At 36.1% G+C, this 23,134-nt stretch overlaps 3 protein-coding genes and 1 long non-coding RNA gene across 4 annotated transcripts; 1 reads left to right on the forward strand and 3 right to left on the reverse strand.

Moving 5' to 3' along the window:
• Positions 1-55: 55 nt before the first annotated feature.
• leng1 (leukocyte receptor cluster (LRC) member 1) lies at positions 56-2,894 on the reverse strand. Its single transcript, XM_082148741.1, has 4 exons — positions 2,464-2,894; positions 2,033-2,224; positions 1,360-1,658; positions 56-594 (listed from the first exon to the last, which is right to left on the reverse strand). The coding sequence occupies exons 1-4, from the start codon at positions 2,593-2,595 to the stop codon at positions 381-383; spliced, it is 837 nt and encodes a 278-aa protein (XP_082004867.1). The 5' UTR covers positions 2,596-2,894; the 3' UTR covers positions 56-380.
• Positions 2,895-3,216: 322 nt separating this feature from the next.
• Positions 3,217-14,707, reverse strand: tmc4 (transmembrane channel-like 4). The gene is made up of 16 exons (XM_082148736.1): positions 13,764-14,707; positions 11,062-11,236; positions 10,735-10,877; positions 10,396-10,557; positions 9,607-9,692; positions 8,664-8,809; positions 8,425-8,572; positions 8,096-8,254; positions 6,597-6,757; positions 6,165-6,291; positions 5,494-5,591; positions 5,227-5,410; positions 5,015-5,145; positions 4,774-4,929; positions 4,483-4,561; positions 3,217-4,177 (listed from the first exon to the last, which is right to left on the reverse strand). The coding sequence occupies exons 1-16, from the start codon at positions 13,804-13,806 to the stop codon at positions 4,007-4,009; spliced, it is 2,169 nt and encodes a 722-aa protein (XP_082004862.1). The 5' UTR covers positions 13,807-14,707; the 3' UTR covers positions 3,217-4,006.
• On the forward strand, positions 5,602-20,014 carry LOC309483103. Its single transcript, XR_014200496.1, has 2 exons — positions 5,602-5,959; positions 17,039-20,014. It is a non-coding gene; the product is annotated as an uncharacterized lncRNA (long non-coding RNA).
• mboat7 (membrane bound O-acyltransferase domain containing 7) lies at positions 14,938-22,605 on the reverse strand. The gene is made up of 9 exons (XM_082148738.1): positions 22,447-22,605; positions 21,906-21,985; positions 21,627-21,756; positions 21,418-21,544; positions 21,177-21,333; positions 20,566-20,761; positions 20,277-20,429; positions 16,545-16,721; positions 14,938-16,436 (listed from the first exon to the last, which is right to left on the reverse strand). The coding sequence occupies exons 2-9, from the start codon at positions 21,979-21,981 to the stop codon at positions 16,049-16,051; spliced, it is 1,404 nt and encodes a 467-aa protein (XP_082004864.1). The 5' UTR covers positions 21,982-21,985; positions 22,447-22,605; the 3' UTR covers positions 14,938-16,048.
• Between the last annotated feature and the right edge of the window lie 529 nt (positions 22,606-23,134).

Here is a 23,134-nt window from a genome sequence, read left to right on the forward strand (position 1 = left end):
ATATTTTATGGACTCCAGTATCAGCAGCAAAGAGATGTTCTTAGTCTCACAATAATTGCTTGTCCATGTTTTAATGCTGATGTCTCATATTTGTACAGGAAAACAACTGATGCAGATCTTACAAATCAAAAGATGACATTTTTACAACAGCTTATTTGCTTCTTGTGCTGTCAGCACAAATACAGGCAAACAAGAGGTTTTCCTGTTCGCTCATTTTTCCCAAGTCATCTGATGCCAATGAAAGTCATGCAGAGGCCAGATCAATGGCTTTTAGGTAGCAATCTGTCATCTTAAATGGTCTTCACACTTTGCACCTGCTAATTTCTTGTCCGATCACAAAACGGTTCCACATATTCTCAGTGAATTAATGCCTTTGTTAGCTAATAAAACCCAAACTGATCTCTGTCTCTCCTTTGCCTCTTCCGTACCAATTCAGGAAAGTAGGCACTGTTGTATGGTCTGTCTCTATCGCCCATCACTCGCTCGTGCTCTTTTTCTTTCCCGCCTCCGCTCCTCTGTTCCAGTAAAGCCTTTGTCCTTTTCCTCTCCTCCGCTTCTCTCTGCAGTCGTTCAGCCCGTAACCTCTCAATTGAACTGTCATGAGAGTAAAATAAATCATTTCAGGATGGAAAACAAGATGTTACTACTGCAGTGGGCATCTACTGAGTGTAACTTATGTAATACTTCCTCATTTCTTTTTCTATATCCAGTAATTCTAAACTGACTGGAAAATGACATCAGGAAAATATTTGAAAGCAAATTCTAAATGCATATACACTACCGTTCAAAAGTTTTGGAAAAAGTAATACTTTTAGTCAGCATGGACATGTTAAATTGATCAAAAGTAACAGTGAAAACATTTCTAATGTTATATAAATGCTAATAAATGCTGTTCATTTGATGCATTAATTAAAGAATTTTCAACATTGATAATAATAAGAAATGTTTCTTGAGCAGCAATATTGTAATATCAGCATTTTAGAATGATTTCTGAAGGATCATGTGACACTGAATATTGCATTAATGGCTGCTAACAATTCAGCTTTGCCATTAAAGTAACTAATTACATTTTAAAATACACTATAAAGGTCTTTTATATTGTAATAATATTTAACAACATTACTTTTTTACTGTATTTTTGATCAACTAAATGCAGCTATGATGAGCATAAGAGACTTTTTGCAAAAATATGAACATAATTAAATCAAATTCTTGCAGGTTGCAAATAATCATGGTCACACTTTCACTTTCAAGAAATGGCTCAGTAATCATTATGACTTGTGAAGTATGACTAAACTGTTGCGTAGTCAGACAAGATGCTTTACTGGTGGTGACAGAAATAGAAAAATGATTTCACACCTCTCTCCACTCCTCTTCTCTCCTCTGTCTTTCTTCTCCTTCTTCTTATACTTTTTCAGCTTTCTGTCTTTCACTGCCAGTGCCTTTTTCATTTCTTTAAGAGGATCCAAACTGTCTTTCAGCTTCCTGTCTTTCTTTTCTCTTTCCTCTTCAGTCATGCTTTGCTTGCTTTTGCCTTTTTCTTTTTTGTCTCTCTCTTCCTCTTTGTCTTTTCCATCTTTCAGGTACCAGGGAGTGGCTTCTGTTCCAGGAGCGGGACCTAGAGACACTAAAATACCAATAGCACGTTCCTGCTTCTCCTAGAATAAAATATAACAAAAACAGCTTTAAAATGTCTATTTTAAGTAGACTATGTCACAATGGCAGTATGGAAAGTATATAGCTAAATCTTAAATTAAGCGTGAAACAGATTGCTTTGATCTCATGTGAGTGACAGGTCATCCCGCCCTCGCGCCAGTAAACATGTCATCAGAGAAAAGATGTCATTGCAAGGGGGAGGGGAAGTTATTTTGATGCAAGATTACAAGGGCATTTGAATTTAAAAAATAAGATATGCCCGGATAAATCATTTATAATAAATACAGAAATATTCCATAAAAAAATTAAGGAATTGTCAACAACAACAAAAAACATTAAAACTGTAGAAAGGATGTTTTTAATATTTTAGTCACACCTTCTCTTCCTTCTTCTCTTTGAGGTATTCTACATTTCCTTTCTTTTCAGACGAGTCCTCTAGAGGAAAAAGATTTAGGTGTTCTATCTCTCTGGCTCCCCGGCTTGTCTCCGCCGCCTCTCCATCCTCTGTCCATTCCCCTGTCTGCTGCAGGCCTGCTTGAGCTTTCTTTCTCAAATACTCGGTTCGGGCCTGAGGGATTATGGGACAGACATTCAGCTCAAAATGCAAGCCATAAAATATAGATAGCAACGTAGATGTAATACAAACTGCATTTTTAAGCATGCATTATCATTCTGATACATGCAAAACCAACAAAGACTGACAAAATGCACGTTTTATTTTAAACATATTTGTTTTTTTCACGAGGGGCTGAGAATGTAATAAATTAACCTAGAAACAGTGGAAGGATGCTGGGTTGCTATGGTTACCTCTTGCTCTGCGCGTTCCACTCGCCTTTGAATCTCGCGTTCTTCCTCTGCTGCTTGAGCCTCGTCGCGGCGCACGCGCGCAATGTTGTCCTTATTGCGCACATGCCAGCTCTTTTTAGGCAAAATGTTCATTGTGAAATACTTAAGAGAACAGTCAAACGAACAAATATAATTGCGGGTTCGTAGCGAGTGTGTCAGGCCACATACAAGATCCAACAATTGCGGAAACAGCTCAATTTATGGCTCGAAATAAACAGCCTCGTCGACTAACTACGCAACGAAATTTAAACTCGTCAGTGTATCTCGTCGTTAAATGTCAGATTCGTTTCTTTCATACTCCATATTCACAACAAAACACATTTAAACAGCTGTCGAAAAATACACCTACTGAATGGTATGGAAAGAGCTTTGTAAACACCGGAAGTTGTCGTGTGTACCACGTCACACGTAAAATATTTGTGACGCAGTGTAGAACGTGTAGAGTACCACACGAGGGCGCACCTAAAGAACCCTCAAAGAAAGCCTTTTGTTTACCAGAGATGCATCAGCTCAATCCATGAAATACTTTCTCATGTGAGGAATATCTTTGTAGTCATCATAACGCTCACCATTCTATACTGATCGTGTATTTACATTTTATGAAAATGTTTTCAAAATAGAAGCAGTTTGTGTAGAGGTCCTCAGTTTTTGTGTGTGATGTTTTCATGGTTTAAAAAAGAATGGAATACTCATCCAAATGAACAAAGACTTGAGTAAAAAAATAATTAGGATTTTATTCTTAAGGAGGTACAGCATAACAAAGCCAATGACACCAGAGTACATTATCCATCATAAAAGTTTTGCGTGTCAAAACACTCAAGGCATTTCACACAAGTAAGTAAGAAATGTGTACATTGCCTCATAAACATGCATATATTGTATACATAAACATTTATACACTACTGTTCAAAGGTATGGGGTTGTTAATATTATAAAATGTTTTTGAAAGAAGTCTCTTTTGTTCACCAAGGCTACATTAATTTGATCATAGAACAGTAATATTGTGAAATATTACTCATAAAAAACAAACACTATATTTGTTTTACAGTTGAAGTTAAAATATAGCTCTGTTCTACCATATTTAAAAATTTAATTTATTCCTGTGATGACAAAGCTGAATTTTCAGCATCATTAATCCAGTCTTCAGTGTCACATGATCCTTCAGAAATCATTAGAATATGCTGATTTGGTGCTTAAGAATAATTTCTTATTATTATTGAAAACGGTTGTGCTTTTTAATATTTTTATAGCAACCATGATACTTTTTTTTTAGGATTCTTTTGATGAATAGAAAGTTTGAAAAAACATTATTAATGTCTGTCACTTTTATCCAATTTAATGCATCCTCTTGCTGAATAAAAATATGAATTTCTTTTCAAAATATCTTACTGACCCCAAACTTTTTAACGGTAGTAAAAGTATCACTGGATGCATTTGTGTAAAATAATGGAGTGCACGATTTTCAGAATTCCAGCATACACTGCTGCACTTTATCAACTAAGTCTTAATATGGCCTTGGATCTTCATCGCGGGCAAATGCATAATTGTCATGTTGATTCCACCGTGTTGCTGTGTCAGTCCCTCTCTGGGGCTGCTGTGGTTCACGTTGTTCCTTCTGCACTGTGGCATTCAGTTCTTCAATTTGTCGGACCAGGAATTGCTTGTCACGCTGTTCCTGTTACACCCAGATAAATACAGATTAAAGGAGGGATTAATAATGGTTCCAGTCAGAGGTTAAACTGGAAAGAAGAAAGTCTTAGTTTAGGTAGGTAATCACACCCCTTTTTTTTAAATGTTATATTATTTTATTGTGGCTTTCAGTGTTATTATATCCAGACCTCAAACACTTTTTGCTTAAAGGTATACCAATTTAATTTATTGTAAATAAATATTATTATATAATACAGTTACACAACTGACACAATTTAAATATGCATAACCATTCTAGTCTGCGGATTTAGATTAATGACAAGCACTTACCAGCTTACACTGAGATTTCAGGAGTGCTACCCTTTTCCCATGGACAGATGTTAAAGCGCTTACATAGCACAGGAGCACACTGTGTATTAAATATCAAATACATGTAATGCATAAATGTAATACGTTTTTATCACATTTTCATCAACAATATTATCATAAGCAGTCCTATCTTTATAGCATTATTTATCAATCTAAATCAATGAATTAGTAAACTGATAGAATGTATGCTGAGTAAAGTTTTACATTAAACCATAAGAAATTCTGAATTGACCCATGGCTGTTTATACTGACCAGGAGAAGATGAAGAGTGGGATAGAGAATTTCTGGGAGCCGATATAAAACAGGAATTCTGCACTGGTGTTGTTTAGCATTTCGGTAGCTTGGGGTACAACCTCCCACATTGTTGGGTAAAAGCGGAAAGGCCCACAGCCATAAGATGGATGGATCCTACCAAAAAAATGTAAAGATTATACTTGAATATTCTCTCTCTGTCATCAAAAACAATACATGGAGAGTGGCAGGCCTCACTCACTTAGTCACACTGTAAAGGAGAACCATGGTGGCCAACATCCATCCAAAGACCAGAACCAACAGGAAGAAGAAGTTGGAGGTGGTGGACCGGAAGTTTCTTGTTGCTGGTTGACAGTTCTGGAAGAGAGTTATCTGATACAAGAAAACATGGACAAAATTAGCAATTTCAATCAATTGTACGTGTCTGAGAAGGTTGTGCTCATGCCATGGTACCTTTTTGCAGTAATAAAAGAGGATGAATTTGATGGTGTTGATGAATGGCAGCAATGGACAGAAAAAAGCTCCAGTCCAAACCACTGTTTGACTGTAAACTAGAGCAAGAACATTTGGGGCAACCAGAAACTCTTGCCGTCCCACCCACTGAGTTAGTTTACATGAGCAATGATCCACCACAATCCTGAACATGCCAAAAATAAGTTAAAGACATACATTTTTAATATAGAAATATATGACCTAACACACACAAACACACAAACAGACCTGCGTGGGAATTCTACCAGGATCAGTGTAGCAATGGTAATCAGGAAGTCAAAAAGAGTCAGTTTATACATTTCCTGTCCAACTCGTGTCTCCCAGCACTATGTGGATGTGAAAGAGGGATTTGAAGTAAAAAAAGAAAAGGAAATAAGCAGCATTTATATTCTTTGGACATTAAACAGTAAGTCATTGATTAGAACTTGTACTAATTGTATTCTGTTCAAAAGTTTGGTCTCAGTAAGATTTTTAAACAATTAATTTTATATAGAAATTTAAGACTTACATTTTTACAAAATATTTCTATTTCAAATAAATGCCCAATTCGTATGAATTCATACGAATGACCTATCCCTGACCCCGCCCCTAAACCTACCCATCACGTGGGTTTAGACAAATCGTACAAATTCGTACGAGTGAGGTCGTACGAATTCGTACGATTTAGCCATCTTTTTATCATTCGTACGAATTCGTACGAATTGGTCGTGAGATAGTGTTGCTGTTTTTAACATTGATAATAATAAGAAATGTTTATTGAGCACAAAATTTGTACATTTTAATTATCAAATGACACTGAAGACTGATGCTGAAAATTCAGTTTCGTCATCACAGGAATAAATTACATTTAAAAATCTTACCAACCCCAAATTTTTTGTGCATAATCTCAAGTTGTTTACCTTATATTCGTTGTAATAATAATTGCAGGGTATACAGTTTTCTTTGTAGATATCTCCCTCACAGGTAATCTGTTCCCACAGAGTGTACAGCAAAACACCCAAACTCACCAAACGCAGGAAGACTGCCCTACAATTACAAATGGAGAGAATGAGTAAAATTGAGCACGCTGAATAAGTTTCTAAAAGAACAATGACAGAGATCAAATCAAAGAGAGCAGTGGATGAACAAACAATGTGTGAGTATTTAGCGAAAATGATGGTGCTTCATTTGAAATGATTCATTTTGAAAGCTATTAAATGAACAAAAGAAACTGCAGGCTAATAGCTATCAATGAGGTTTTAACCAAGGCTAAACAAGTACTGCTCTTCATCTTTCTGCTCTTTGTTCTCTTTCATATCTTCATTTGGTGTGGGTGCGAGAATTGATCTAACCGCAGCAAGGCCAGGATGACCGTGGTACTGGGAGAATACTTTTCCAGTAATGCAATCTTGTCACACAGTAAAGGCACCACAAAATTGCTTGCTGTTATGACCATGGAGGGTAAGTATTGCAACAGCAGCGTCACAAAGCCTGTTGTTTCTTTTTGTTTAAGCTGAAAGAAAGAGAGATTTAATCAATTCATTGTCAAAAAAATAAAGCCCAAAAAGGTAATCAGAACCTCAACCAAATAAATAAACACATTGACATTGATTTTTATAATTTTACTTGTAAATCATCTTAAAACATCCTCTAAGGATAAAAAACAGACCTATGCTGCGTCCGAAATCATATGCTGTATAATAGGTGCTACACTTGGTTTGAAACTTACTTTGTGACTGTTAAAAAAGTGCATTCTATACAGTATTAAAGTGTGTAGTATGAAGAAATTCGGACGTACTACATCCGCCATGTTGTCACTGTCATGTGATCAGTGCTGGATAGATTACTTACAAACTGTAATCCATTACTGAATACAAATTACATGATGAAAACTTTGTATTTAGTAATTTAATCTATTACTGTACATTTCACATTTTATTAATATAATCTGATTACTTTTTGATTCATTTTGACCTAACTCATTTGTCAATTTGAATAGAATCATCTAGTAGCATATTGATTTAAAAAAGCAAAGAAAAAGAATAGGTATTCGACTCTTTATCACCAGCGTGAAGTGCATTAAACATATGTCAGGCTGTCTCAAACTGCCGTTTGTGTAGGAACTGCAGGGGGTTCGGAAACTGATGAAAAGCTAATAATTAATTTGATCTAAAAAATGGTAAATTGACATAAAAATATTTTTCTTGTGGCCTCTCAATTTTCCATGTAATTATAGCTGCCTATAGCACTAACTAGCTAACTAGCTAACTGCCTAACTAGCAGCCATTCTTGTGTGCGCAATTCCACAAAACTGGAAGACTTTCCGAACATATAAATAAGATAAAGGCTCTTTTAGAAAGGAAAATTTAAAAGATAAAATAAGGAGAATTAGGGAGAATCACTGAATTATGAATAATTTACTGCCAATTTGTGAATGTTAAGTAATCATGTAATCAATAAACAAGTACAGTAGTCTGATTACGAGTATTTTTTTAAAAATGTAATATAATCCAACTACAAGTATTTAATTTTAAGAATCTGATTACGTAATCCAGGATTATATATAATCAGTTACTACCCAGCAATGCATGTTTACCGCCATTACTCCTCTCCTATGGGCTCATGGGACAGTAAAGTGTCCACCGAAGTAGTAGGTCATCCATTCAAGTACTGTTTTTCGAATACTATTTATTCAGACATACTATGTCTGTTGGCATACGTTTTTTGCATGTTCTACAGTAGGGAAGTATTAGATTTCAGACGCAGTGCTAGACAAATTCATCTCTACATAAATTTAATGTGACTGTTTAGTTTTAGTTACTGTTTTTGGTCTTTTTTAACTTCAGCTAACCTGGCTGAACTGTGTTGCCTTAGCAATGCCATAGAAAGTTGCACCGATGAGAATTAAGACAACTATGTTGAGGAAAACACGGAGCGCGTAGAGAGAGACTGTTTGGCCCAAAGTCAGGGAGGCAGCCTTTTTTTTAAGTCTTTCCTCTTCTAGATCCACCTGAGGGAAAGAGACACGGTGAGAAAGATAAAAAATATATATGTTGTCAAGATAATGATAAACATAATTCTGCACTAGCAGTTTCCTTTTAATGACTTATTTTCCAAAAGGAACCTGATCCTACACAATACCTGAAGGTATTTAATTTAAAACTTGTTTTCCAAACAGACCTGTAACCGGTTGCGAAAATTGCTCTGTTTAAGATTTGTTGTACGGTCTCCTTGGAGACCGTGATCCCATCCTGTAAACACCAGTGTACTGTAACCCCCTGTTGCTCCTCCACCCGTCACAACGGCAACACGTGCCGTGCCGCCCATTCTGTTGGTCAATTAGGGATGTTGGCTTAATACTTCAGCAATGTTCTTATAATATGCTGGTAGAAAATTCTGAGAAAGCTGACAAGACTCACCTAATAATCATACAAATGAAGCAGAAGAGGAAGTAGAAGGATGCCGTAAACAGATACGCCAGAGGGATGTTGTAAGAGAAGCCATCACTCTCAACCATTGAATTGTTATAGTAGCCATAAAACAGGTATGAATACTCCATAAATCCCTGAAGGAAGACATGACTGTGATGAGTGAAGATCATTTAGAAGATATTCACAATACAAAAATAAGATGTGGCAGACTAATAAACAGATTATTTTCTATTTGTTTTCTATTCAGAGTGACTTCTAAGTAAGTTTCACATTATTTAAGAACAGGCTCAAAAACAAACATAATAAACCCTAAAAAAAACACACACACACACACACACACACACACACACACACACACACACACACACACACACACACACACACACACACACATACACATACACACAGACACGCACTGAAAAATTCAAAAACTAAAAATGAAACAGGCTAAACAGCCTTTTATGTTTAAACCGGAGTCAGACAAAGATGGAGTGACTCAAGAAGAAGTGACAACATGTAGACAACATTTCTGAATGATTAGTTGGTGAATTTATGTAGCTTATGTGTAGTTATCTTCAAGTCATTGATTAGCATATTCTGTCTTGATAATCTATAAATCTTGTTCCGGGGGCGGGGTTTATGTAAATTTTAGGGTTTGTGATGTCACTAACACGGGAGGTCGTGTAGTCGTGTAGTCCCTACCAGCCGTTTGTTGTAGTCCTTAAAAAGCAATTTCTTTAAAAGAAAATATCTCCCTTTGCTTTGAACTTTGACCGTCTTAACTTTGCAGATGTTGTTTATGGTCAAACAGCAAAATTACACACTAACTAAATTTAGAAAAGTGAAATCATAATCAACCACCCCTTTAAGCTTTGTCTGTGAAACCGGGGGTGAATATATTTAGAAATGTATTCATTAAGTGTGTCCATACCGTTCCTGAGATCAGGTCCAGAAAGTATGTGATGAACACCATCAGGGTATCAGGTTTTGGATCATACTGCAAGCATATTTCCACACCTGTTTCAAAAAAATAAATAAAAAAAATTAAGTGAACTTTTAAGAAAATATTTAATGTTAAACAGTATTTCAACAAAGAGGGTTATTTCCTGATAGTGTTGTGTACCCTGAATCCAATAATATTAGGAGTAGAAGGTTAGTAAAATGACAGCAAACTATTAATAACTACAGAAAACAACTTTTCCCATTAAGATAGTTCAACTATTTCTAAAGTGATCTAAGGTTTTCTTTTAAAGGATTAGTTATTACAATGAATTATTAACCAAATCAACAAATGCATTTGAACAGCGCCTGGGGACCCACTGTCCTGCAAAGTTTAGCTCAAGCCCTATAATTAAACACAGATGAACCAGCTTATCAAGCTCTTCAGGATCTCCTGAAAATCACAGGCAGGTGTGCTGAAAATAAACTTTGAAGAACAGTGGGAGCAGGGTTGAAGACCAGGAGCAGGGTTGAAGACCTCTGCTTATGAAAATGACATCAGCGCTGTTTTATTTTTTTTATTTAATATGACTGTTCGTTTCTTAGTTAGACTGTGAAGGTACTAATGCTAAACATGTTGTCAGGGTCTTGCAGCTTTACCAGATATTATAAAGAGTCTCAGTCCAGAGAAAGAGGACTGTGTTATCCAGTAACCAGCTAGAATGTTCTCATTCTGAAGCATGGAAATTTGCTTCTTATACTAGAGAGACAGTGTTCCTACCGGTTAGATTGAATGTAGGGATGGTGGAGTTGAAGTTCATAGAGCGAAACACAATGCTGGGAATGAGGACAAATGCTGCGATTAACAAGGAGGACAGGAAGTTGAGAATCACAAGAAATCTCAGGAACAGGAAGTAGGATTGGACTCCTCCACCAAAGTGACCTACAAGAAAACAAGTTTTTATTTTTGAATACAACGTTTCTTTCATCTCCACTAGGCTTTTATATTATCTTGTTCTTGGCGTCTTTTCTTAGATGACCAGTTGATTTACAAAAACGTGCTGATGAGAGCAGAATGTCTAATTTATATTTGTATGTTTTTTTATTTTTTTTATTTCACCTCCTATCATTTGGATTCCCCTTTTCCACAGAACAAAATAGCTGAGAACATATTTGGCAACCTCACAGAAACGGCGAAATGTCTGTGACTGTTTGATGTTCCAAGAGCTAGAAACAACTGGAGTTCTCATCTGTTGCACCTGCCTGGAATAAAGTGAGGGAGAAACAAGCCCTATTACGATTCAACTTTCTGAAACTAAAAGTTTCAATGGATAATTCTGTCTGAAACTTTTGGGAGCTAGTGTTAAGAGTACAGCTGAATTTTGGTAATGTAAAAATGTTAAAGTTGATACTGGTACATTTATGTAATGAGATAATGCATTTATACCATACTGCTCTCTTCAGGCCCATGTGCAGCGGCAGCTCGCGGAGATTTCGAGGCTCATTAGAGTCTTCAGCATCTTCAGGGGGGGAGGCCCAATCAAACTGAGCCGCACTGGTCTCTTGGGCTGGAACTGTCCGCAACCTCAATGAATGCTGGGAACCATAAGGACTAGGGTAGTCTTTTGGTGTTCAGAGAAAACAGATGTATTTCAGTGCAATAACAATTACAAAAGTTGGTATATTAAAATGATATATGGCAAGGAAACTATAATACTGACGTTTAACTGTACTCTGAGACATTACAGTATAAGGTACAGTAATGGTTGTATTAAAAAAATAGGACTGAGAACAAACTAGAGCAGCATTTTCCTATCAGCTCTGAAAATATTCTATGCACCACATTTCTATACATAGCCATGACCCATATATCCCTGCCAGTTCTCCTTATCACTTGTAAAATAACAGACTTTACATCATAGACTTCACACTGAACAAGACATACATCATTAGTCATTGTAATAAATAAAGAACATAAAAAAGCAACAGTAAAAAGCTAATTAACTGATTAATTACCTCACCAAATACAGTAATTGAAAAAAAGTAGTTAGTAAATAGTATGATTATTTACACACACACACACACACACACACACACACACACACACACACACACACACACACACACACACACACACACACACACACACACACACACAGACACATACATACATATATATATATATATATATATATATATATATATATATATATATATAATATTTGGAAATGGCATTCTCGGAATTCCCCAAATTACATTTGTTTAGATTTTGCTCAAAATGTTTGGTTATTTTTACTCAAACAAATTGGTAAAGAAATTACTTAGTTTATTGACATACAATTAAGGAACTGTCAAATATAGTATCCAAAATGATGCCTTATAATAGCTTAAGATTTTGCAGTTATTCAGCTGTAAATGAAAACATGTATAGCTCCCCAAGTGAAAAATAAATATGTATTTGAAATACATTTATTTTATGCTAAGTATACTACCAATACATTTACATATTTATGTACTTGTATAAATAGCTACCCTGTGATTGTACTTTTGGTATACTAAATTGCTATACTTAAAGTCTGCTAAATTAGAACAAGTAATTTTGTGCTTAATGCATTTTAGTTATCTGGAAATATTGCTGAGGTCCAACTAAAGATACATTAATTATATTTGATTGTGCTAAAGTGAAAGTTTTGCAAGTATACATTAGTTAAATATCTTGCATTTAAATTATACAGTGATCATACTAACTTACGTATAGTGATATTAAACACATAGCCTAGGCTTAATATTAATAAATATGCATTGTGCAATAAAGAAAAACTCCAAATAAAGTTTAATTATAATATTTATAAATTAAATATAATATTATAAGTCTCAAGCAATATGTCAGTAAATATATTAATGGGTTTGTAGTATAGTTAGTATGAAATAAATGTTTGGGGTTATTTTAAATACATTTTGGCATAGGGTTTTTTTTCACTAGGGCAGACTTTGCATCCATTTCCTCTGACATGTTTTCTCACAATCACACACCTAACTCGGAAACTCCCAAAGTGACCAAAACTCATAATTACTAGTTGGTCAGGAATAAGAAAATCAGGAAGTAAGTTTTATAATTATGACCTTGACATTTTCAATAATTTGCCTACATTTTGAATATCAGGCAGGCTATTGCTTAATACAATTCAAATTTATATCTATAGCACTTTTCACAATTTTGCATGGTTGCAAAACAGCTTTACATACTGTACATAGAAAGTAGTTGCAAAAGTAAGTAATTATGACAAATAGGTAAAGAAAACATCATATAGTCAGTTTGAAATGGTGAAAGAAATTCACGTACCTGATCAGAATTTTTATTTGGCTACTTTAGTGTATTCTTAATACACTCAATGCACCTACTGTAATAGGCCTACACTTTTCCCATTAATGGTACTTTAATGGACCGTTGCACTTTGAAATATAGACTGCAGCCCTTTGGACTTTCAAAATATTATGAATTATTAAACAAATTATTAATATTATGGTGGCTCAACTGGTAAACCGAGTCCGCTTGTGTCGCAGCGACCCAGGGTTCAAATCCAGTCTGTAGTGTTTCCTACATTCAATAATATATTCCCATTGTCTCACTGATGTTCTCCGGATTTGTGAGTTACTGGTATACTGGGGGGTGTCAGTAAAAGGCAAATTCTTAAACTGTGCCATTATTTATAAAGATTAGGCTACGTATATGTTCAACACTCTTACAGTGTAGGCTAATTGAATTGCAATTGTACCTAAATATATTTTAAGTTTATGCTTAGTGAATTCTGCATTTGAAAACTTAAATGCAAGACTCAAGAGTAGCCTATATTTAAAGTGTACTCAAGTATACTTGGAACATTTCCACTGCTTTTGGACTAAAATGAATTTAGTTCGCAATTAGTTGTTCCAATTTAACCAACTTAAAGTATACCAATTTATAATGTAGGCTACCACTAATACATTTAGTTATTATAAAGTAGGCTACATACGAATAAATTGGGCTACTATTTTTACACTATAGGGTATTTCTTGTCCTCGGGGGACTAATTGCTAGCAAACCGTAAATAAACTCTATCCACCCCTTAAGCATACAGTATCAGCTCTCAGTTAGACATACTCTCTTACCTGGAGTTGGATGGACTTGATTGTTGAATTCTCTCAGCTCCATCAGAAATCAGGTAACTTACTATAAACATAGATTCCACATAAAAAAAAAACACGAAAACAACAAACACAATCCAAAAAAGGCAGTAGTCAGATGTGCGGAGAATTCCCACTGACGGAGAAGAACACAGGTGTGTCTGGACTTTGTATCTCATGAAAATAAACTTTGGAAACACTTCCTTGTACTTTTTGCCAGCTGAACACCAGCCTCACACGCTATACGACAAACTGTGACGAAGAGACAAAGGCAATTGACAGATCCCGTTTCCATGAGTAAAGACAACTCAGTCTTCAATAGGAAAATGTCCTTTCTATGTGGACTGATAGCAGATTTACTCAATTTTCTTATTTTTTTTAATAATAAGTTTTAAATCTGTTGAAAAATAAGACTTGCTTGTTATGAGCCTTGGTAGGTGCTAAGCATATTCCTGTGGTTTATTGCCTGTTGTCATGGAGACGAAGGGCATTTTTTTTGTCGGATTAACAGATTTATCAAATCTTATAACTAAACTTACACACCATTACTAAACACGAGAACTAAACAAAAAAAAATTTCAATGCAATTTATGAAACATTCAGTAAAATGGTCAAAAGAATTCCGACAATTGGTATACTTTACATATTAAAGGTTTAATGTCAGTAATTCTTTGTTAAAAGAAATTAATACTTTAAATTTTAATTTTACATTTATAGTGCTACAAAACATTTCTAATTTAAATAAATCATGTTCTTTTGAATTTTCATCAAAGAATCCCCCCCAAAAATGTCCACGGTTTCCACAACAATTTTTTTTCCTGAAGGATCATAATTATGTGACACTGAAGACGAGAGTAAAATTCAGCTTTGCATCACAGGAATAAATCACATTGTAAAATATATTATATTAGAAAATAGTTTTAAATAGTTAAATATTACAGTTTTTTTTATCAAATGCTTTGGAATTTTTTTTTATACAATTCATGCCCACCTTTTTGAAAAGTAGTACAAGTCAAGGCAGAATGTGAGCAATTACAGCAAGAGAAAAATAGGAATAACAAAAATTTTCGAGACAATAATGAAAAATCAGGTGATAATTTTTAATATACTTTGTATCCAAACACAGAAATGACATCAGGAGAAGGAAGTTTGGCCAAAATTTTGGGGATAAAAATTTTATTGAAAACACAAAACCTGGAAGGATATGAGTGGTATATCCTGTGTTAAATATAGTCCAGAAGGTAAACATTAGAGATAAAATATAGCAGGTAGACATTACAGGGACCAGCATACAATCTGAAACGATCAATAAACTAAACACCAGCACTAACCTCCAGTGTACAAAAAAAAATCTGAATGTTTTGGAATTAATTTTGCAGGAAAGATTTTACATCTGATCTTTTGAGAAGATCTTTCATACTTATTCAGACTCAACCAGACTTTAATTGCTCTTAGTAATAACATATTACTTTGTTGATTCAAGTTTAGCAACACTTAACATTAGGTTGCACTTTACATCATATGGCATCAAACTACAGAGCAAATGAACAAAATAGCAAAAACATTCACTCCTACTTTCTGAAAATGTGAGAAAAAGAAAGTTTCCAAATACTTTCACATTCTTTGTAGAATAATACAAATAATAGTGATACATAACAATCAATGTATACTCAGAATGGATGAAAAACAAGGCAGACCAACTTTTAATATCCCATTTATACAACTCTGTTATCACAAAGGTTGTGTGACCTCATTGACACTATTACAGAAAGAGTAAATCTCTACATTTACAATTTGCACTCAATGTAGTGATAGGGCCGGGGTCTAACATTCATCAGTTTTGTGTATGTGTGTGTGTGTGTGTGTGTGTATGGATGGATTCAGTTATACGTCCTCTGTGTGGGAGCTGAATTCGAGTCCCATGGCCACTGATTAGCAGAAAAACTCTATTAATATAAATACAATACTGACCTGGTCAGGATGAATCTATAAGGTTGCACTGTTTTTCACCGGACAATAATAAAAACACAAATGATAACATTAAACGTATGGAAATTAATTGAAAGCTATTTTCACTGTTAATAAAATAAAGATTGATATCCTTGGGTTCATCACATATTACTCTTCTCTCTGTGTTCCTTTTTAAAAAACAAAATCTGTTAAATGGCAGTTGATGGCTATTACAGTGCATGTTGGGAAATGTTTTTTTGTGTGTGTAAACGTACAAACTCTCCAGTTATCAATCACAATCATCACATCACACATTTGTTTCACTCAGCCTTCTCTCTTACCACATCCTGTTTCTCTCCTTCAGCTCCTTCCCTCCTCTCTCTCTTTTTCCCTCCTTTCATGATTTGTCCTACTCCTATACAAACAATGGCGATGATATGAATTATGAAGTATATGGAGCTCCAGTAGCTGATGGTGTCGCTGGCCTTCAGGAGAACAAATCCCATGCACATGCAGTCGTAAGCCCTCATCTTGAGGAACCAGTGGATCCAGTCGAAGATGTTCTGACCCTTCGGCCCCAGACGGGCTCTGACGGAAGCCTCCATGGCCGATTCTGCTGCGATACACAGTGGGATGGTGAGAAAAGAGAGGTAGTAACCAGCATGGAGGCCATGCCAGTAAGCGCTGATTAACATTGTCCATCCAGCCCTGCCACAATGTGAGAAAAGAGACAAAACAAAGTTGAAGATTATGATGGTCAATAACAGAGCATTTTAACCACAATGCAATTGAAAGGTCAAATGTACATGCTCGTACCTGAGAGCGTACGCCCTGAAAGGGGCATTGGGGTAGATATAGTGGTGAAGCCACCACTGCACCGTCATGTTCCAGTAGCGCATGCCATGCCGAACCTTGACGCAGAAATCTGTATTATAACAGTCAATGTTCTGGATAGTTTTGAAGTCATACTCCACAGCTGTGTCTGGATCAGGACTGAAACATACAACATTATCAACCACATGATCAAACCTCAAATGAGCTTGTCATTTCCTGTAGATAATCTTATAAGCACAGGCTGAAGAAACATGGACGTTTTTTTATTGTGAGTACCGTTTACACTAGTGATTCACAATATATCGTTACCAGTCTGATATTAACAGATTTTTTATTTACTTTAATTTTCAAGCTAATCTTTAAAAACGCAATTCATTTATTTACACTGTTAAATATAATCTTTAGCAATTCTGAAAATGACTATACATTCTCAGAATTCGTAATATCAATTTTAAATATATGTAACTTGGAATAAGTAAATAAATATTTTTATATTTTTTCTATATTTTCACAGTTGAAAAAATTGAGATCACTTAGAAATGTCCTTGTTTTCCATGAAAACACACATGAAATACGTTTGAAGAGGAAAAATAGCAAATGAATAGGAAATGCAGTCATTTACAGATTTTTTTATTGAAATAATGATTGTATTCTACAACCTTTGCTTTCATCAAAAAAGCCACCTTTTGCAGCATTTACAGCCTTAAAGATCTTTGGAATTCTAGCTGTCAATTGTTTAAGGTAATCTGACAAGATTAAACCCCATGCTTTCAGAAGCATCTCCCACAAGATGGATTGGCTTGATGGACACTTCCTCCGTACCATACGATCAAGCTGTTCCTACAACAACTCGATAGGGTTCAGATCCGGAGACTGTGCTGCCCACTCCATTACAGACAGAATTCCTGCTGACTGCTTCTTCCCTAAATAATTCTGGCATAGTTTGGAGGTGTGTTTTGAGTCATTATCCTGTTGTAGGACGTAATTGGCCCCAATCAAGTGTTGTCCACAGGGTATGGCATGCATGACGTTGCAAAATGATAGCCTTCCTTCTTCAAGGTCCGTTTTACCCTGTACAAATGTCCCATTGTACCACCACCAAAGCACCCTCAGACCATCACACTGCCTCCACCATGCTTGACAGATCCTCTTGCATCCTTTCATTTGTTCTGCATCTCACAAATGTTCTTCTGTTTGGCCCGAAAACCTTAAACTTGGACTCATCGGTCCACAACATATTTCTCCAGTCTTTCTCTGCCCAGAGTCTGTGCTCTTTTCCACATCTTAATCTTTTCTTTTTATTGGCCAGCCTGAGATATGGCTTTTTGTTTGCTACTCTGCCTAGAAGCCCAGAATCCCAGAGTTGCCTCTTCACTGTTGATAACACTGGTGTTTAGAAGGTACTATTTAGTGAAGCTGTCATTTGAGGACCTGTGAGGAGTCTGTTTCTAAACTAGAAACAGTCTTGTTTTTAAGGTATTTGTCCTCTTGCGCATTTGGGTACCAGGGCCTCCCACTCCTCTTTCTATTCTGGTTAGAAGCAGTCTGTGCTGTTCTAAGAAGGAAGTAGTTCAATTTCTCACATTAAACAGCCTTCATTTCTCAGCACAACAATAGACTGACGTGTTTCCAAAGAACGTTCTTTGTTTCTGGTCATTTTGAGCCTGTAATCAAACCCATAACTCATGATGCACCAGACACTCAACTAATCTAAAGAAGGCCACTTTTATTGCTTCCTTAATCAGTGGCAACAGTTTTAAGCTGTTCAAAAGGGATTTCTAATGATCAATTAACATTTTAAAATGATTAACTTGGATTAGCAAACAAAACATGAGATTAAAAAAGGACATGGTTGCTGATAATGGGCCTTTGAGCAACTGTAGATCTTTCTTTAAAAATCAGCTGTCTCCAGCCACAATAATTATTTACAACATTATGTCTGCAATGTATTTGTGATCAATTTGAAGCTTTTGTAATGGATAAAAAATGTGTTTAACTGCTTCTGAAAATTCTCCTATTCTAATGCATCATGTTTGTCTTGAGATGTACAGGATGTCAATCCTGTTTCCGACCGCACCACAGCACAGAGACAGCGCTCATAAAGATAATAAACGATATTCGCTTAAATACTGATTCAGGCAAATTATCAGTGCTGGTACTACTCGACCTCAGTGCTGCATTTGACACTGTCGATCATAACATACTTCTTGACAGGCTGGAGAACTGGGTGGGGCTTTCTGGGATAGTCCTAAAATGGTTCAGGTCATACTTAGATGGCAGAGGTTATTATGTGAGTATAGGAGACCATAAGTCTGAGTGGACATCCATGACATGCGGAGTCCCTCAAGGCTCAATTCTTGCGCCACTCCTGTTCAACCTGTATATGCTCCCAATGAGCCTAATAATGAGAAAGAACCAAATTGCTTACCACAGCTATGCAGACGACACACAGATCTACTTAGCCTTACTATCGCCTAATGATTACAGCCCCATTGACTCCCTGTGCCGATGCATTGATGAAGTGAACAGTTGAATGTGCCAAAACTTTCTTCAGTTAAACAAAGACAAAACTGAAGTCGTTGCGTTTGGAAACAAAGATGAAGTTCTCAAGGTGAACGCATACCTTCACTCTAGGGGTCAAACAACTAAACATCAAGTCAGGAATCTTGGTGTGACACTAGAGTCAGACCTTAGTTTCAGTAGTCATGTCAAAGCAATAACTAAATCAGCATACTATCATGTGAAAAATATTGCAAGAATTAGATGCTTTGTTTCCAGACAAGACTTAGAGAAACTTGTTCATGCTTTCATCACCAGCAGGGTGGATTATTGTAATGGACTCCTCACTGGCCTTCCCAAAAAGACCATAAGACAGTTGCAGCTCATACAGAACGCTGCTGCCAGGATTCTGAGCAGAACCAGAAAATATGAACACATCACACCAGTCATCAGGTCTTTACACTGGCTCCCAGTTAGATTTAGGATTGATTTTAAAGTATTATTACTGGTATATAAATCACTCAATGGCCTAGGACCTCAATACATTGCAGATATGCTCACTGAATATAAACCCAACAGATCACTCAGATCATTAGGATCATATCAGCTAGAAATACCAAGGGTTCACTCTAAACATGGCGAGTTGGCTTTTAGCTATTATGCCAGCGGCAGCTGGAACCAGCTTCCTGAAGAGATCAGATGTGCTCCTACAGTAGTCACATTCAAATCCAGACTCAAAACACTTCTGTTTAGCTGTGCATTTACTGAATGAGCACTGTGCCGCTGTTCGTCCGACTGTTTGTACTGTACTGTATTTTATTTTATTTTTCTAAACTGTTTTAATTATTCTTATTTCTTTTAATTATTTTAATTTATTCTATGTAAAGCACTTTGAATTGCCATTGTGTATGAAATGTGCTATATAAATAAACTTGCCTTGCCTTACAGTTTAATATTGCCTAACTGTAACCCTGCTGACCTCTGATGCTGTTCTTTACTGGATCCTGCTTCAAATCTATTACTGTAACATATACATTTCTATTCTTGGATAATTAAAGTTCTATCATATCCTTTTATAGAACATGCCATGTTTTCCCTGATGTACCTCCTGATTAGATAAAATCCTCAAAGTTCAAGTCATCATATTTACAAGTTACAGTCAAACCGCAAAAGCACATTAAAAAGCTATCAGGTAATAAAAGTGAATCACCCTACCTATATTTCACCGTTGGTCCTCCCCCAGGTTTGGACAGCGCCCCCTGGGGGTAACAGCCTAGACCTGCGCTGATGCAACCTGCCTCTGCCCCACACCATGCAGAGTAGAAACGCATCCGGAATACAAAGAATATTGCCACCATGTAGAAAAATCTGAAACATAACCACTATGATTCTTAATATGGTAAAAAAAAAAATTTTGATAAACTGCAATTTAAATATAATTATGTCCTTTGGACTTTACTTTTAGACTCAGTCTGGATTGGTCCTTTAATCCAGTAAAACGAACCTGTAAAAATAGTTGTGCTCCAGGAATTCTTCAGTACGGACATAGGACAAGGGAAAGACAAAGTTGACAGCCATAAAGAGAACTCCGTAAACGGGCACCATCTTCAGCCTCTGCAGGCAGGGCTCTTTACCCGGCAGCGACAGGGGACTGGACTGGTGCAACCAGTCTGCATACGTCTGATAGCGGAAGAAGGGACCTGGGAGACACCGGCAAGAGTGGGTGGGACAAAGAATGGAAAATGAAGGAATGTGAGGAGAGCATGGTAAGAGTTATCAATGAAGACATGGCGTAGATGGGCAAAGATGACACATGATATTGGGATAGAATGGAGTATAGGTATGGAATCGAATGCAATAATGAGCCATTTCAATGTGCCACAGGGGATGACAACATGAAGCATAATGGATGTATGGTTTGGGAGGACAAATCATGGTAAAAGAGGAGCAATAATAACACAATCAGTCATAAAAAGAAATTGGACTCACACATTACTGAACTAGTAGCAGAGAGAAACAGAGAAAGACAAGTTAGCATACATGCAAAACATACAGCACAGAACGTTTGAACAGACTCAAAAGCATTCCAGGAAATAAAATCAATATGCAAAATACCTGTCATTATGCCCACATAGCAGTAGCTATATGATATAATGTCATAGAGTGAAGGCTCATGGGAAAGTCCTCCCACAACTGGGGACTTAGTGAAGGCGCTCACTTCCTTTTTCTTCTCCAAGTAATAACTTTGAACCTCATTAGCTAAACTGACCATCTGTGTATTCAAAACAAAACTCATTCAATAATTATATCAAAAGATTAAAACATGGAAAATGTGTCTAATTTTATTGCGTTTTACCTTCAATGTTAAAAGAAGCTGAATGGCATTGGCAAAAGGTGTTGGCTGAGGGAGGCCAAACCAGGTGACCAGACGGAAAAAGAGGAGGTACAGAAACGTCCAGCCCAAAGTCAGAGCAGGGGCACTTCTAAATAAAAAAATAAAACAGAGCACAGGGAAATAGCTCCGAATCTAATGTAAAATTCCAGACAGCTACATATCACACTAACCTCCAATTGATCTTTATAATCAGCCATGTTCCTAACACTGTAAAGAAAGAGTGTAGAGTGTGGATCCCACAGGTAGCAATGGAGATGATCAAACCCAAGAGCAATGCCGCCCCCTGCTTGACCGGAGGGCCTGGTAAATAATGCACACAAAAGTGATCAAGAGTTGTTAAAATCATGATGAAACAGACGTAGTGACCCCGCCCCGCCCCATTATTACCCTATTATTAACACATTTTAATATGCGGGCTCTAACGTAAAGAAAGACATAGTCAGACTTACTTAGGTAGCGGAAGAGGAATCCTACAGGTATTGATGCACCAAGGATTCCTAGGTAGACTAATTCATCTGGTGACATCTTTCTGTTTACACCAATAACAAGCATAACAATTATCTCACTGTTTATTATGTTATATTCACATTCAAGCTTATCCATCCAACATTAAAATAATGCTTGGGTTAATCAGTTTAGAAAACTCCCAACATTTAGCCAGCTATCCCATCTTTGACTATCCCATCCCTGAGCATATTTAATCTTTTCTTAGATTCAATTAATGATTTTATTGAACCAAACATTTCCAACTTGTCATGGCAGGAGCAGGAAGGTCTGTAAATCATACAGTCACTTCCTGACACTATAGTCATCCAACACTTCTTAACAACATCAAAATAGGTTTTAGAAAACTGGCATTTGAAAAGTGATTTGAATCATATGGGATGCATATAATAGACTGGCCTTACAGAAGCAGATAGCCTTTGGCACAGTGAGACTGGATAATATATATACCACCTATAATTCTTAAATGACCACAGCAATACTTACAGCAGTGAGGTATGGAGGTGTGCAGTCAAAGACTAGTTATTCTGACGGATATTGTATTTCCCAATGTCCCCTTTAACCGCCCGAGCACTAGCCTTGTTCTCTCCTCATTCACCACTTCCTACTACCGCATATGTGCACAGCAAGCATCGCATTTGAGTTGCCAGATATTCACAAAAAAATGCAACTGGAAATAACTGTGTAAGAAACCGTAAAACATCACAGCAGCTGATTAACGAATCATATTTTTTTTTTTTATACTGTTTTTTTTATTATCAGTTTTTTATACTTTAAAGAAAGTGCTGTTCATAACAGTAACATTTCAACAACATAACTATTCCGCTTCTGAGAACCCCGGAAATGTGAAAAGGGTCAATTCATTTTTTTATTTATTTTTTTAAATACGTAAAGAACCTTCATGGTCTTATAAAAATAGTTTTATAAAATGTTTTGTAATAAATGTTTTAATTGATCCAAGTCCTTGTGTATTGTTGTAGTTTGCATTTCTTTTACATTTTCTGACTGTAAAAGAGACTACTTTTTAAAATATATTAGAATATCAGAAAAACTGCAGGTTCACAATTTGCAGAACATTTGTGCTTATGGTATTTATGATGTTTACATTATAAACGTCATTTATTTTTCCATATATCCAACATAACAAAACGTACTAACTAAAATAAAAAAAAAA

Source organism: Leuciscus leuciscus (assembly GCF_965113295.1).
Source record: "Leuciscus leuciscus genome assembly, chromosome: 20".
NCBI classification, from domain to species: Eukaryota; Metazoa; Chordata; class Actinopteri; order Cypriniformes; family Leuciscidae; genus Leuciscus; species Leuciscus leuciscus.

Excerpts from the sequence above, each read along its gene's own strand:
- mboat7 (XM_082148738.1), bottom strand. The coding sequence starts at position 21,981 with ATGTCACCAGATGAATTAGTCTACCTAGGAATCCTTGGTGCATCAATA. Across the intron at positions 21,757-21,905 it reads ATTCCTCTTCCGCTACCTAA|GCCCTCCGGTCAAGCAGGGG; the intron begins GTAAGTCTGACT and ends ATTATTTACCAG. Across the intron at positions 21,334-21,417 it reads AGCTTCTTTTAACATTGAAG|ATGGTCAGTTTAGCTAATGA; the intron begins GTAAAACGCAAT and ends TTGAATACACAG.
- tmc4 (XM_082148736.1), bottom strand. The coding sequence starts at position 13,806 with ATGGAGCTGAGAGAATTCAACAATCAAGTCCATCCAACTCCAG. Across the intron at positions 10,878-11,061 it reads GGCCTGAAGAGAGCAGTATG|GCAGGTGCAACAGATGAGAA; the intron begins GTATAAATGCAT and ends ACTTTATTCCAG. Across the intron at positions 8,810-9,606 it reads TGGACCTGATCTCAGGAACG|GGATTTATGGAGTATTCATA; the intron begins GTATGGACACAC and ends GTCTTCCTTCAG.
- leng1 (XM_082148741.1), bottom strand. The coding sequence starts at position 2,595 with ATGAACATTTTGCCTAAAAAGAGCTGGCATGTGCGCAATAAGGACAAC. Across the intron at positions 2,225-2,463 it reads TGGAACGCGCAGAGCAAGAG|GCCCGAACCGAGTATTTGAG; the intron begins GTAACCATAGCA and ends ATAATCCCTCAG. Across the intron at positions 595-1,359 it reads GAGAAGAGGAGTGGAGAGAG|TTCAATTGAGAGGTTACGGG; the intron begins GTGTGAAATCAT and ends CTCTCATGACAG.